This window comes from Columba livia, chromosome 1 (assembly GCF_036013475.1).
Source record: "Columba livia isolate bColLiv1 breed racing homer chromosome 1, bColLiv1.pat.W.v2, whole genome shotgun sequence".
NCBI classification, from domain to species: Eukaryota; Metazoa; Chordata; class Aves; order Columbiformes; family Columbidae; genus Columba; species Columba livia.
In genome coordinates this window covers 107,837,920-107,853,812 of record NC_088602.1, presented here as the reverse complement: position 1 = coordinate 107,853,812, position 15,893 = coordinate 107,837,920, and the positions used below count along the sequence as shown (strand labels likewise).

General features: G+C 38.6%; 1 protein-coding gene and 1 long non-coding RNA gene across 14 annotated transcripts in view; both read right to left on the bottom strand.

The window, feature by feature from the left end:
* Window positions 1–15,893, bottom strand: part of SH3KBP1 (SH3 domain containing kinase binding protein 1) — a 229,699-nt gene that overhangs the window by 163,639 nt on the left and 50,167 nt on the right. The window contains exon 1 of one of the 13 annotated variants that reach the window (XM_065071869.1): window positions 15,043–15,193. The exons of 11 other annotated variants lie outside the window; for them this stretch is intronic. In XM_065071869.1, coding sequence (XP_064927941.1) covers window positions 15,043–15,051 — 9 coding nt within the window. In that variant the 5' untranslated portion in view covers window positions 15,052–15,193. Of the gene's footprint in view, window positions 1–12,138; window positions 12,265–15,042; window positions 15,194–15,893 lie in introns of those variants that run through there. One more of the 13 variants, XM_065071793.1, reaches the window with a different exon arrangement.
* On the bottom strand, window positions 991–12,132 carry LOC135580092 (uncharacterized). Its single transcript, XR_010474245.1, has 2 exons — window positions 9,318–12,132; window positions 991–7,896 (listed from the first exon to the last, which is right to left on the bottom strand). It is a non-coding gene; the product is annotated as an uncharacterized LOC135580092 (long non-coding RNA).

Below are 15,893 nucleotides of genomic sequence, written 5' to 3'. Positions count from 1 at the left end.
TGATCCCACATTTTGCTGCTGGCCACTTCTCACATGGCTTTTGTTCCTCACCATGTAAGTTTTGCACAGTCAGTGACTCCTTAATTAATTTGTAAGTATTTACAGAGATTTTCAGACCTAGGCATTTTCAACACATATTTCATTACCTACCATCTACGCTATCATTAAATTTAAGTTGGCACAGACTACAGGGCATGAGGAAAGAGTTTGTTTGCTTTGGACTTTATTTTTTCTGGAGTACTGAACAGGGTGGGGACAGTGACAAGAGTCACACAAGCCTACTGACAAGCTGAAGTGCTGAGGCAGGGGCCTTCAGCTGCAGAGTAGGGGAATAACCTAATGACCAAACATGTTTGGTAATTACTAGTCAATATGCTAAGGCCTGCCACTTTACAAGAAGCTCCTAAAACAACAATTTTAAAGCACACTAAATCCTCAACAATCATGTTTTTCATGATTACTTAGTGTGCTTTAAAAAAAAATACACACGCAGTTAAATAAGCTTTATCTCACATTCGCTGTGGCCAGACCCCCTCAAATAAACATGCAATACCTGGAAGAAGCCATAAAAAAAGTAAAAAAGAAGCTTGAATATAATAAAGGCTGTACTATTCATGCACTGGTCAACTTGTATTTCCTGAATTATTAAATATTTATTAAACACACGTGCATCAAAAGGAACCCTACAGTCTCCATTTATTTACATAATTACACAAACCCTGGAAGCGAGCCAAGTACCCCCTTAACATTAACATTATTGACCATTTAATGGGAAATCATTTGCCATTTGGAAAACAAAGGTTGAAGATACAAGTAATCAAAACCAGTATTTCAGCTTCTCCCCTCTCCTTCCTTATCACTTGGCATAGGATTCTGCTCTTCTCTCAGGTTCTCCTGTACCTTGTAACACTGCCTTCAATATGACAGCTTCACCGATCAGAGATGAAAAATAAAGCAGTTCAGTTTTCAATAATACAAAATCCTCTCTCATACTTCCAATTTTCTTTTTATTCAAATCCGTTTACAAGATATGTATACGCAATTCTCAAGGAACCCCTATATATCTACTTTTTTTGTCTTTTTTAATCTCTGAAGTTCTTCCTATTCAGAATTTAAATTTCAAAAGTAATTTTCTATACAAAGATACTTCTAAGGCCAGAAAATAAGACCATCTTTTATTTAGATTCATTTCTTGGTAGGCAAGAAGCACTGCAAAATATTTACCTATATTTGTGAAGCATGCAAGAAAAACTGGAAAAGCATACTATTCTTTTTCATAAAATCAATCTGTGTTCTTGTCTTGGGATATTTATTTTCATTCACTCAAAATTTGTGGGAGTTGGCAACAAATTACACTTTTCAAATAATTACTATAAAAACATTGCTCAACTTGGTTTCAGTAAGAATCTTTTGTCAAATACTTCCACCAGCTCTTCAAAATGTACAGGACATTCTTAAAACAAGGGAGAAAATGACATATTAAATCACAAGAATTATCACAACTGTATTTGTCTTGCCTTCTTAACCGAAGCACAAATGTATCTTCTCAATAAGGTTAACTGAATAAAATCAGAGCAAATGAGAATCAATCTTCACAGCACTTTTCAAAACATTAGCAATTTTACAAGTACTCTCTAAAGATCACAGCTAAACTCTACCTCCAATCTCTTCTTACAACACATCTTTTAAACTTCTTTCCCCATCTTAACAACACAAGATGTCTAAAAGTAAACATATACTAAAGATTATTTTGATCCAAAATATTTTCCAGACTACACTATTCTACAGTGAACAATGTTTCAGGAAAAGATTTTGTATATATGAATACCAAAACTGTTTAAAAATATAACTGTTCAGTGTATAAAATAACAATAACTTTTAAAAAATCTAAATTACCATATTATATGCAAAATCCTTTTGAGAATGTATAAGGCAAGACAGTAGTCAACTGACACTCATCTACACTCCATTTCATTTTGCAAACTTTATTTCATAAATCTCATCTTTCCCAATTAAGTGGATGCTTTAATTCAATTATTTAAACAAATAACTCTCTGATTCTTTCAATGCTATTGCTCAGTCACTGCTTGAATGAGTGTCTGTTGGATAGATTAGAAAATTATCATCATCTAAAAGTGACCAGTAGAAATTCTCTCCAAATGGATTCTAAGACAAAGCTGGGAAATCCAGTTGAGTCATGAAAGCTGTTAGACTTACCCAGATTTTCTCACATATTTTTCTTGAAAAATCTGTCTTGTTAAATGATATAAAATATGGAAGTGGTTCTTTAGATTTTAATATGTTGAACTCAATTCCACATTTGTGTGATCCAGTCAGAAGCCGAAGTAGCAACACTGACATCATGAGCATCACCTGTAACTCCAGCCAAGCAGTAACAACAGCCAGTGGCTGGTTGAAGGAGTTGAGAAGTCTTCTATCTGTGGGGCAAAGGGCCACGATACAACAGGGTTCAACAGTAGCAAGAAAAACTGCTTGATAGTTCTCATCCTGTGACTTTACATATGAAAAATTAGCTTTTATATATTTGTAAGGACTTTCATAGCAGAAAAGCATGAGACCTGTCTTTTTGTCATTCAAAGGAAGTAAACCCGGAGTTGCGCTATCCAGGTGTGAGAGAGAACAACAAAACAAAACCCAAGAGCATATGTTTCTGATCACAGCCAGATGTCACTTACGCCTGTTGCAGTGATGTCACTTTTAACAGCATAATTTCATCAAGTCATTATCTTTATAACCTTTTACGCTGGATGTGTACCCTGCTGAGACACTGAACCTCAAGAAGGCAAGCACTAAAACCACCATGAGACAGTTTTGCCATTAGCATTTTGTACAGACTGTCAACAACAAAAAAATAAGCCTCAAAAACTGAGATATAGGTTTGAAGATGAAGGTTTTATTCACAATGTATACACATCAAGCTGATGATCATTTCTAAAGCAGATTTTTGGTTGAATAGCTTGAAATTAAGAGCTCAAAGACATTCCAGCTCCAAAGCCTGTATATAATCAAAATTTACCTTCTATCAATCTTATTTGCTTGGGGGCAGAAGAAAAGCCCATTGTGCAATTCTTCTTTTAGTGCTACATGTCCTAAAGAGACTGATATAACTTCTGCTAGGCTAATTGGACAGCCGTCAAAGCCTAGAAGGTTTTGGTTAAGATCAAAGGAATCCTCAAAATGGGGGTTGGGTAGGGCATAGGAATGGAGAGAAATGAGGGGGAAAAAGAAAGCCTAGCAGCATGCACTGCAGGTAAAGAACCCTCAACATAAATACATTCTGTCTTCCCACCCTCTGAAACTATAGAGGCTACCTGCTAAGAAAATACAAACATTCATTTTTTTAAAAAAAGAAAGAAGAAATACATACACTGAATTAGATCCAAAATTCTAACGAAAATGTCTGAGATCCAAGTCTAGCAGACTGGGAAGAAAGCCTCCGAACACCATAACATTTGTACAAGGCATTATCTGCCCCCATATCCAGTGGATCCCACTCAGTTTTTTTTCCCTGGTGTGTTGAGGTACTTTTGTAAATTCATGGCTAGAGAAACTATGCAAGAAAGCTCCCAGAAAAGGTGGCAATTGGGACAGGCTGCAACCAGCCTTTCTGAATTTCCTTAGACTACAGCACAGTCCTAGAAATACCCTTACAACAGCCCTTTTCCCATCAGTAAATATGTGCATTACAACAATAAGAGGCTGTGCTGATGAAAGAAATACAAATCCTGCAATAACAGGCATGTTTATCACAGTCCTGCTAATAAGCTTCCCCTGATTATATATGGCACCTGAGAAGACAAAGTGAAAGATTTTGTCACTGGAATTCAGTATTCCTATAATAACCAAGATTTAAGAGTAGAGAAAGTGAGGAAAAGAACTTGAGTAAAGAAAAACAAAACGGACACTTTGAAATAGGGATTAGCAACCCAGCAGGTTGGGCATCAGCTACAGTCAAAGATTTGGCTGTGGAAAGGGAAATTCCTTCCATCTCTCCCTTGAAACTCAAGTCAGTGTATAGAAAAGGCTGCTGAATGCAAGACGTCCTAACAGAGCCAGAAGTCAGGCAAACCAAGCACCGGGCCTAGAACAGCAGGAACACGTAGGTCAGCAGACACTGGTAGACTAAATCCCAGTGTACTAATTACAATTGTTTGACGAACTCAGAGTTTTGAGGAAGAAGGGAGTGATTTTTCAATGTATATATATATGAAAATAAATAAGACTTGTAAGATACAAATTGCTCACTAAGGACAAATTATTAATATACTGTTCCACCTCTACCTCTGCCCAGTCACTTTCCTGAGACGCTGAGTCCCTGCTCCTGAAGGACAGTAGTTAGAGCTTTGTGTCAGCACCAACAACGTTAGCATCTATATTTTCTTGTGAAAAAAAATAGCATCTGCAACTTTGTACAGATGGATTGTGAGTGGTAAATACAGAAAAGCTCAACTCCATTACAGCACAATACTGCAAGCAGCAGGAGAGGCATATTCACAGGATTTCTCTCCTAGGATTACATTTAGATTATTCTCAATCTGATGTATAGATAACTTCTGTAAGTGATTAGTTGTGAAAACAAAGGTACAGGGAGTTAAAAACTACAGTGAGCAGGACAGATTACTTTCTAGCAGGCCAAGTAAAGATCTCATCAGCATTACCAACTCAGGAAGCTCACTCTTTTAAAACTATTTTTTGCAGGCTTTCATTTTTTTATCTATACATTTCTTCTATCAGCATACCTTGCACACTTAGTCACAAAGGTTAAACTACCTTGGGAAAACTAATTTTAACATATTATTACATTTCAAAATAGTACTAATGCAATTTGTTCATTTCCATCACACTTTTCCCCTTCAATAGCAGAATTGTAGCTCTTCTGACCAGACTTGTAAAATAGTACCTACAGACTGTAATATGCATCTGAAAATTTTTTTTCCTCATTGCTCAGGAAAGCAAATGATTATCCCAATTATAGTATTTTTAGACATTTACGTTGCTAAAAGGTAGATTATGGGCAACATCAACTCAGTGATTACTACATGATGAAATCCACAAGGCAGATATCATGTTACACTGTCCTTCTCCTGCACCCTATGGACTGTAACAATCTACCATCACTATAATTTTAGTTTGACTTGCAGTTTTCTCAAGGTAATAAAACTAAACGCAATTCAGTGGTCAACAAATCCACCTCCTCTCTCACATTTAAATTATAGTGACAGTCAGATTAGCTGGAAGACCTAATTTAATAAATAAAATAGGCAATTTGAATAAGGCAGACAAGCTTAGACTGTCTTTTCTTAAAAATTCATAAAGATTTTTCCTGAGCAAAAGAGATCAAGCAAGGAGTCAGCGAGATTAGATCGCAACCCAATGTGCATACAAATAAATGGAAGACATGGCATGTTATCTACTCAACCATCACAATTACAGCTTATAGCAAAAGGCAAGATGGGCACTGGAAGTAAATAGTCAAAGCACTTTGTCAATATTCAAAGCATCAAACCTAGAACTGTCAGTTTATACAGTATCATATATACAAAACAAGAATAAAGGGCTAAAAGGCAGTTTTACACACCCATTTTGAGAGGTCACAAGAACCATCCCAGTGACAGGTTAATTCAGAAGATTCTACTGCCTATTCTTCTCAACCATCCATTACAGGGCAGTGGACAAGAGAGACCACCACTACAAGCAGCTCCTTCATTTTAAAGGGTAACCTTTGTCTCCACATAGTGATGATGGTGCTTACCACCTACATTAACTGATTTGAAGCAAGGAATGTGTGCTTTCTTACAACCTACTAAAGACCCAGTCCGTGGCACTGGCAGTCCTATTACACTACCTTGCTAATGTAAGCCTCATGCAAAACCACAATTGTTATCCAAGTATTTTCAATCCTTTTGCCACAGCCTTTTAAAAGCCAAGGCAGTCCTCTGCTTTTCAAAATGAGCTTGAATGAAGTGAGAACTAAGATCACTGTACTAAATGGAAAAGATGCAATTCCTTGTATTACACATAGAAATGAACTTTGATTGGCATAAGAAAGGAAAACAAATACGTATTTTTAACCAGAGATTTTATATTTAGATTTAATAGCTGTTGGCTTCTCCAGCTGCTCAAGCAAAATGTAAACCATAAACCAGGACATATATTTTTAAGCTTCATTTCAAAATCTGCAGAGTAGTCACTTATTCCATCATGCCAAAGCTCTTCAAGTATACATGCAACAGTCTAAAGAAGAGCCTTGCCTTTCTCCTCTCCATGATGTACCAAGTGGGTTGCTCTGGGCCCAAACTTAGCCATGCCTGTGAAGTAGGAGTCTCCATACTTTAGCAACAAGGCTGTCAAATGGAGGAAGCAATACTCCAAAGCTTCTTTGCTGGCCTTCAAGGTATCCATCAGTAGTCATGAAATACATTCCGAGCTAGGCTTCATCCACTCAGCAATTTTTTTGGGGGGGTGTTTTAAACCTTTCTTACTAGGTATGAAAGTTCAGACTCCATATAGAAAAGAATTTCTAAATCCAGTAGGAAATGCACTCTAAGCTGTCCTACTGCGCTAGGAATGGAGCTGCGAAGACAATTAAACTGCTAACACAGACCCGGGAACCCAATCCTACAGCTTAAAAAAATGTGCTGAATTGGTGAAAGGCTGCCAGACACCCGGGATCATTGTTATATGCCACGGTTACTGAGTTTTAATTCTACAGGCTGTAAACACAACCATGTCTAGAACCAGCTATAAAGTTAATTAGTTATAAAGAAAGGAAAAACTTGTAGTATGGGCAGAAGAGGAATCTCACATGGATAATCACCCACAGTTTAACTATATGGACTTTCCAGAACCCTTCCAAAATAAGCACAGAAGGTACCAAGGTCATGGTCCATCCTTTCAGGCTGTTCTTAAGATCTATTTCAGGATATTATCTCCAGTTTCTTCCTCTCAGTTACTACTTAGAATAATATTTGAGGCACAACAGGGGACATCTCACTGATTCTGCTTCATAATCCTGACAGCACTTAGACATATTAAAATATACTTAAAAAAAAAAAGGAGGGGAGAAGGGGAGCTAAATAAAAATGGGTGAAGGTGGAGGGAAAAAAAGTGAAGTAAGATGCTGGCATCATTTTTTCAATAAAGGCTCATTTAAAAATAACACTAGAAGAAATATCAAATAATTTAAAAGGTCAACCAACAGAAAATGCATTTCATCGCTGATGTTCTTCACTATTAACTCATCAAAGCTTTGACAGATCCTGCTCAGCTACATCACTTCTGAGACCTTTGCAGTTAACACTAGGCTGCTTCAGGTAGGCCTCCTCCTCCTTTTAAATTATTTTCAGAAATACCATGCAGTATGCCTAATAGGTGAATCATGGATTCCTTCTATCCTGTCTCAAAGACAAGCAAATTAGTTTCTTCAGAGTAATGAGTCCTAGTTAAGTAAACAGGCAACTCCAAATTTTTAGAAATATATAATTTTTGTAGAAATTATGAAAATAGTTTTAAGACTGCACAAGATATCCATATGAACATTCCATTACTACAAACTTTTCTTTGTTCAGGAATAGAGCAACCTTTTCTTCAAAGTTTCAAGCAAATTTTCTTTCTTTTAAAGTTCTGTGAATTTAGTATGTTGTGCTAGACTACAAAAAATGAGGGAGAAATTATACAGCTTAAATAGCGTATCTTCTCCTTTTCATCCTCAGTACAGGAAAGACATGGGCCTTTTGGAGAGGGTTCAGAGGAGGCCACAAAAATGATCAGAGGGCTGGAACACCTCAGCTGTGAGGACAGGCTGAGAGAATTGAGGTTGTCCAACTTGGAGAAGAGAAGGCTCCAGGGAAACCTTATTGTAGACTTAAAAAGGGCCTGCAAGAAAGATGGGGAAAGACTTTTTAGCAGGGCCTGTTGTGATAGGACAAGCGGTAATGTTTTAAACTAAAAGAGGGGAGATTTAGGTCTGACATGAGGAAGAAATTTTTTAAAATGAGGGTGGTGAAACACTGGCCCAGGTTGCCCAGAGAGGTGGTAGATGCCCCAACCCTGGAGACATTCCAGGCCAGGCTAGACTGGGCTCTGAGCAACCTGATCTAGTTGAAGATGTCCCTGCTCATTGCAGGGGGTTGGACTAGATGACCTTTGAAGGTCCCTTCCAACCCAAATTATTCTATGATCACATACTACACATTCTGCACTGTCATAACTTCCACACCACCACGGTCACAAACGTTACCTTCATTCAAAGTATGGCAGAACAAAAATAGCACATACTAGCACATCTGAACCACTCTAAGATGCCTAGCCCATTAAGCTAGACAAGTGATGATGTGGTTTTCACATCTGCAATCAGCCTGAGCACAAGCCAGGATTTTGGAGAAAGTCTCCCACACTGTCTCAGCCCTGCACCTGCTACCTGGGCAAGCTGTAGCTGCAGAAATGGGAATGGGAGCACAGGGAAGAAATCATTTTGTGAAACCCCGACTCCACAGAGACACCAGCTTCCCAGTGAGCCTGCTAGTAAACTGCTTTCTGGCCAAACTATTTCAGTCTTTATCACAGCAACCCCTTCCCAAATAACAGTGAGAACAGAAGTGATATTTCAAGGACGGTAACTACTGCATGTGTAGCTAACACATTAGTCACTTATTTTGCATATTAGCTTTGGCCTTGCCACATTGAGTCTGAAATATTCAGAAAATAAAAGCCTCATCTGCCCTTTCAGTGCCAGAGTCCATAGGATTAGAAATAACTGTTCCTTTTGGACACAGAGTATATTGTCATTACTTTTGTTACATGTATGTAACATAATAACATTTCATATTGGTATTTTGCAACTTGTATTCTAGTGTACTTGTTTGGGTTTGTGGTGGGTTTTTTTTTTTTGGTTGGTTGGTTGGTTTTGTTCAGTTGTTGTTGTTTTTAATACAGTTTAAATGTCCCTGTAAGAGCAACATAACTTAATTCTATTCTATTAGGTCTTAACAGCAGCCTATTCTACTAAAAACAAACAAACAAACAAACACACACACACACAAGTAGTGCTGACACAGTTCTCTTGTTGGGTTTTTTTTTGTTGTTGTTTGTTTTGCTTTGTTTTCCAATTAAACTGTTAAGATTCCATATGGATGCAAAGGATTTCTGCCTTTAGTCTCCCTCATTTACTGAAGTGCTTAATTAGATGATATCTCAGCTCTCAGCTGGATTACACCAAGAATAACTCCTCTCCCACCCCAGACTCAGATTCTCTATTCCCTTCCTATCTTGAACACTCAGTGGAAGATTGTACATACCCTGTATTAAATGGCAGAGATGGTGACAGAGGCCATCTGCAGAAGGCCTAATAGATGTGGGGGTTTTAGTACCTCTTATGCCTAAGAATTAAAAAGAAGAGAAGGAAACAGTGGAAGAAATGACAAATGCATTCCCAGACTCCTGAGAAACTGTAAGAACATGGAAACAACAATAATGTCTATTTTCATATGCCATGAGAGAGCAACCAGAGATTGTGAAACAACCCTGAAGCACTTTATTATGGTGATTCAGACCCACTCACCATCTCAAGGGAAAAACAAGCCTCCCCATCACCACCACCAAACAGCTAGTAAATTCCCATCACCTTACCCCAAATTGTTTGCACCATTTTGTTCTAATAAATGTGCAGGGGCTTTCATCAGGAGCTCCCTCCAAGTCCAGCTAAAGGATCTAGTGCTAACAATGCTGGTAGAATGAAGACACAGTTCAGAATCATGCTATCGCCAGGTCAGACAGCATGTCAGCTGGAGTGGAAAAGAAAATTAAAAATAAAAATATGCCTTTATTTCCGAAAGGGGAAGCCCCTCATAAAAGAAAAGGCACAGGGTGATTCCTAAGTCCCCTTTCTATAGCACTCCTTGTGATGCCCAAGCAAACAGCTGAATCCCCATATTAGGCTCCATGCTGATGAGAAACGAAAAAGGATTCACAACACTGCCAAAAGTGGAAAGAATTATTTAATCCCTGCAAGCATGTTTACTTTTTTATTTGTTTACCTTTAACACTAAAAAATTGATTTACCGTAAATTAAAAAGGTCTAGTCTCATAATACAGAAGAACTTCCAAAGCACATCACAAAATCCCACTTTTAGCTTTCATCATTTTTTCTGCTGTTCATAATATCTTTAAACTGTTTGTGCCAAGGAGTAAATCGAAGCAGGATATTTGTAATGCAATTACTTCCCTCATAAAAGTTATGTGCTTCTGAATCTATTTAGTGGGCTCTGGAACAGCACAGATCTTGTAAGCATGGCTCAGTACTATCTCTGCCTAGCAGTGAGCAGATATTAGATATTTCAATCGATATCTATTTGTTGCTTCAGGAGATTTTTCTTGCTGTTGTTGTTTTTGTGGCATACAAGGAAATACAGTTTGCTGTTTCATGATTCTTTTGCCTTCCAGAAAATTTGTAAACCAGCACTAACATCATTTGCATTTAAAGGTGGACCCCTAATACTCACGAGCTAATGGTTTAATATATACATGCTGTAAAAACTGGAAAAAAAAATACATCATGAACAGGTCAAGGAGTGTAATAATCTTAGGAAACAAGATTTTACTTAATTTACAGCAGCCAACAATATAAATGTAAGACAAAAAGAATCAAATGTAGAGCAAATAGTTATTAACCAAATATATAGTACACTTTGGCATGTGGACACAGATCATACCCAGTGGTATTTATGCCTGCCACTGGTTAAAAGTTTTACGCCAGACGAATAAAATCTCCAGCTAAAAATCAATTTGCCTTTAATTCTTTGTTGGTATTTTGTATTTGGAACCTATTCTTTTTTCTTTCTTTTATTTCATTTTATGCATCATGGATTAGAACAAAGCTATATAATTTGGCTAATGTACCAGTGAAAATTTTATGGTTTGGGTTTTTTTAATAAGTTGGCTTGAATTAAAAATAGGGAAATGTTTATCTTATACAAATAAAATATTACTTGGTTCTTATTTGTCTAAAGCTATGTTTTAAGTTAAAAGACAAGTTCAACAACAAAACTGATCTGCTTTGCTTTTGTCCATTGGAAAATCTAACTTATCCTTTTATAAACTGCATAGAATCCCAGTAGTACTCTCCGTAATTGCGAATTATTTCCTATTCTAAAATCCATATTTATTTAGTTATTATCTTGGTGAAGTTTCAAAAAATCTATGTAACAACATATATGAGATTTAAAAAGAGAAATGTTAAAACCTTCTTTTTTCTTTCTAACAACAACCTATTTCTAGAAAACAAACTTAGGACAAAGTTTTAACTATCATAAAATCCTAAACCTTTGTAAAACACACAGAGGCATGTTTTAATATGCCATGCCTTTAAATATTACCATGGCAATATTTATACAAGGAATATGCTTTTTGGTATCCAGATAAAAATCTGACAAATATGATTAAAAAAAAAAGTAATAATTTGAAAATATAAGAAAGGGCACAACTGACAGATTTAGTTGCTACTATCTTCACAAATTTCATCCTTGCTGACCAAGTTCAAACCTAAAGCAAACCACACCACACATACTGCGATGCTTGAGTGCATTTACTGCAAGACTCTAAGAAGGAGGGCAGAACTTCCCCCTCACAAAAGGCACCAGTTTTGCCAGGCAGGGTCAAAGCCCAGTGCAGAAACTCACACCAAGACTAAGCTTTGTGCTTCAAGTGTCCCATGCTATTATACTACTGCAGCAGCAGGAAATCAACAAAGATCAACTTGGAGAAACAAAAGTACTGAGGGTGGATCTGGTTCAAAAACTTCTTGGGGAAGGACATGAGAGGCAGAGTAGAGGGTGAAGCAGAGCAAATTCAGGGTGATGAGCTGGGATGCAAGGAAAGGGAGAAGGAAAGGAAACACAGAGTCAAGGGAAAGAGGAGGAGGCCTGGCCCACATGAAAAAAAAAAAAAAAAAAAAAAAAGATGACAAGGTTAAGAAGCCCCAGAGGCTAGAGCATGCAAGAGGCAGTCATACCTGACATGGAAGGGAACATCAGAAATGGAATGAAGCTTACTTGTAGAATGAGCCAGGGAGGAAGAGAAGGAGAGCAACTGAAAGAAGTTGCTCCTCACAGTACGCCTCACCTGGAGCACTGTGTGCAATTCTGGGCGCCACAGGATAAAAAAGATATTAAGCTGCTGGAGAGTGTCCAGAAGAGGCTGTGAAGTTGGTGAAGGGTTTGGAGAAGAAGTCATATGAGGAGCAGCTGAACTCACTTGGTTCCTTCACCCAGAAGGAGACCATGGTAAGACCTCATGGCGGCTACAGCTTCCTCACAAGGGGAGGAGGAAGGGCAGGCACTGATCTCTTCTCTCTGGCAACCAATGACAGAACCCAAGAGAACGGCTGGAAGATGTGCCAGGTGAGGTTTAGGTTGGACTTGAAGAAAAGGTTCTTCCCCCAGAGGGTGGTGGAGCACTGGAACAGGCTCCCCAGGGAGGTGTCACAGCCCCAAGCCTGACAGTGTTCAAGAAGAGACTGGACAACGCCCTCAGACACATGGTGTGAACTGTGGGGTTGTCATATGCAGGGACTGGAGTTGGACTTCATGATCCTTGTGGGTCCCTTCCAACTCAGGACCTCCTGTGAGTCTGTGAAAAATCCTGGATAAAAAAATGAAAAGGTTGGAGTAAGGCAGAAGCCTTATAGAAAAATAGTCTGTTACCATGTTATCAAAGGCTAAAGAAATATTAGGTCCTAGGCAAGCTGGCCTTTCCTGAAGTGCTGCAGTCAGTTCTGTAGTAAAGAATGGACTAATCACACGTATGGAGGTAAAGCAAAGGGCTGGGAGTGTCACTGGAAAGGACATCTGGAAGGGGAAAGGAAAAGAGGTTGGCCTGTTTGCTAGGTTTAAAATATATATGATTGCTCACTAAAAATATACCAGAGGGGAAGGAATAGTAAAATGACAGGAAGGGAAGGAACTATTTAATCAAAAATATAGATCATGAGAATAAATGAGCCAAGATCTGCCAGGAATAATTTATGCTAAACAAGAGAGGAAGTTTTTGTTGTTGGGCTTTTTGGGTGGTTGTTTTTGTTTGTTTGTTTTGGTATGATTTTTTTTATTTTTAAAATCATAAGAGCAGTATCTTGAATAGCATCTGAAAAGATGCAAAGAGAACATGTTTTTTAATGCACAAAAAACCCAAAGCCCTATCAAGCTAACAAGCCAAACTCCTTCTTCTAAAAACCCCCTCAACCATCACCTTTAACTCTTGTGGAGCAGAACTTGCTTTACTGGTGAGAAGAGCCCTCAAAGATGTGCAGAAGCAGCAGGGCTCTCACCTGCGGGCCCCGTCCCACAGGGCTTTGTGCTGGGGTTGCCCCTCGTTTCCCCCTCCTGGCAGCACCCGAGCCAGTAACAGGCTCCAGACTAAAACAACACGTGGTTCTTCTCTGTGCCAGCTTTGCTTTTAGCCTCTTAATTTCCAATGACTACAGCCAAAAGCAGGGAGCCAGCAAACCACAGTTTACTATGAGACCAGCGCACAAAGACAGGGGTTTTGGGGGGTGAAGTTGTGGGGTTCTGTTGTTTGTTTGTTTGCCTTTTAAGCTCCGTGCTCTGACTTTGAAACATCTCTAATGCTCTTCTGACATCACTGTGTACAACAACTCTGCAGTCAAAGGAAAGTAGCATTAACTGAATGACTTTTGTAATATAAAAATATACTTTATTGAAAGACCTGTAAACTGAAATAACAAGAGTTCTGGATCTATTCTGGGACCCTATGTAAGTAAAAAATAACACACATGCACATTATTTATGTTGACAAGAGGCTTTGTTCTGTTTCTAACTGTTGTTTAATCACCGTCCTACTCTCATTAGAGTAGATCTACTCATATTTAAGGATGAAGTCCTGTTTCCATTGAATTAAATAGGAATTATAGCATTATTTTGAATGGAGACCAGGATTTTACTCCAGACAAAAAAATTACCTTGGAACCACAGAATGCAGTAGTTAAAATTGTTTAATCTTTCCATTCAGGAGAAAAACAGGCACAATATACCACAACTGAAAACATTTTGTTTTTTTTTTTAAATAAAGTGGTTCCAAAACATCCAGACTTTCCTTTAAGCAAAATGATCTAGAAATACACCACACGTAATTCATCATTTGTTTGCTATGAGGGAAAAGACATACTGGTCCCCACAACAGAGAACTCCCCCAAACAACTGGTGTATGTGTCCTCCAGTAGTTACTGGGCACATTTCTGGTGAAAAAAGACAAAAAGCCTTTCGACTGTTAAGAACATTTTGTAAGTAGTACTGTAATGAACACTTTTAGTTTGCATAATTATTTTCAAAAGGTTTACTTCATAGGACCTCTAATAAATATTTAAATTCGAATAAAAACTCCAGCTAATCCATCTTCCAACACACTCCAGCCCACTCACACATCTACCATCCTTTTTGCCCTGATTCTTGACTCCCAGACATCCAGGTTATTCTATATTATTTATGTGTAAAATAAAAATACTTTCACTTACAGTCACATTGTTTATGGATGCCCTGCAACCCTAAACAAAGGGCTTCAGCTCTTATCACACCCACATCTCAGGTTTTGTTCAAAACTGATAATTCCTTTCTTTCTCCTGCAAAAAGAATTTTGAAAGCACAGCCCCATCTTAACCAGCCGTTTTGCCCACCAGTGTACACAGACACACTGACAAAGGTTACTCCAAACTCATGCATCTTTGCCATAGGTTAAGATTAACTTCCACTGATCTTGAAGCCTTTCTGATGAATCACTTCTACAAAGGCTAAGGGTGGGAGAAAAATACACATGACCAACTGCACACAGAAATACACCCTCCTTCACAGGACAGCTTCCCCACAGTTCACACCATGTGTCTGAGGGTGTTGTCCAGTCTCTTCTTAAACACTGTCAGGCTTGGGGCCGTGACACCTCCCTGGGGAGCCTGTTCCAGTGCTCCACCACCCTCTGGGGGAAGAACCTTTTCCTCATGTCCAACCTAAACCTCACCTGGCACATCTTCCTGCCATTCCTTCGGGTTCTGTCACTGGTCACCAGAGAGAAGAGATCAGTGCCTGCTCTTCCTCCTCCCCTTATGAGGAAGCTGTAGCCGCCATGAGGTCTCCCCTCAGTCTCCTCTTGTCCAGGCTGAACAAGCCAAGTGACTTTAGCCGCTCCTCATACGGCTTCCTCTCCAAACCCTTCAGCAACTTCGTGTCCCTCTTCTGAACACTCTCCAGTAGCTTTATATCCTTTTTATCCTGTGTTGCCCAGAACTGCACAGAGTGCTCCAGGTGAAGCCGCACCAGTGCAGAGCAGAGCGGGACAATCACCTCCCTCGCCTGGCTGGCAATACTGTGCTAGATGCACCCAGGCACCCAGGACATGGTTGGCCCTTTTGGCTGCCAGGGCTGTCTGCTATGACAGATCAAAAAAAAAAAAAAAAAAAAGTTTATTTTCTAAAAGCATGCTTCAGTTTAAAATGTAGCTGAAAGCTCCAAATCTAATTGTAATTCGTCTGCATCACTATTACCTCGTAACTGCTGCATTGCTTTTCAAGAAAAATATGAAAATACATAACAAGTAAATAAATTACTAATAAGAAAATAAAAAATTACAATATATTACACTCCTGTTCTGTGGGAAGCACCTTTCTTGTACAGAAATTTGATATAACACAAAGCAGCATTCAGATGTTCCATCTCTTCTGTGATAAATGTAAGGCTGTATTTTCATTTCCTCACTACGAGTTCAATTCAAAATATTCTGCATTTACAGCTGACTGGCAGCCCACACTGAGCACAAGCTAGCTGGAGGTAACTAACCGGAGCAGGTTTCAAAGAGTTGCCCAATGGAGTGGT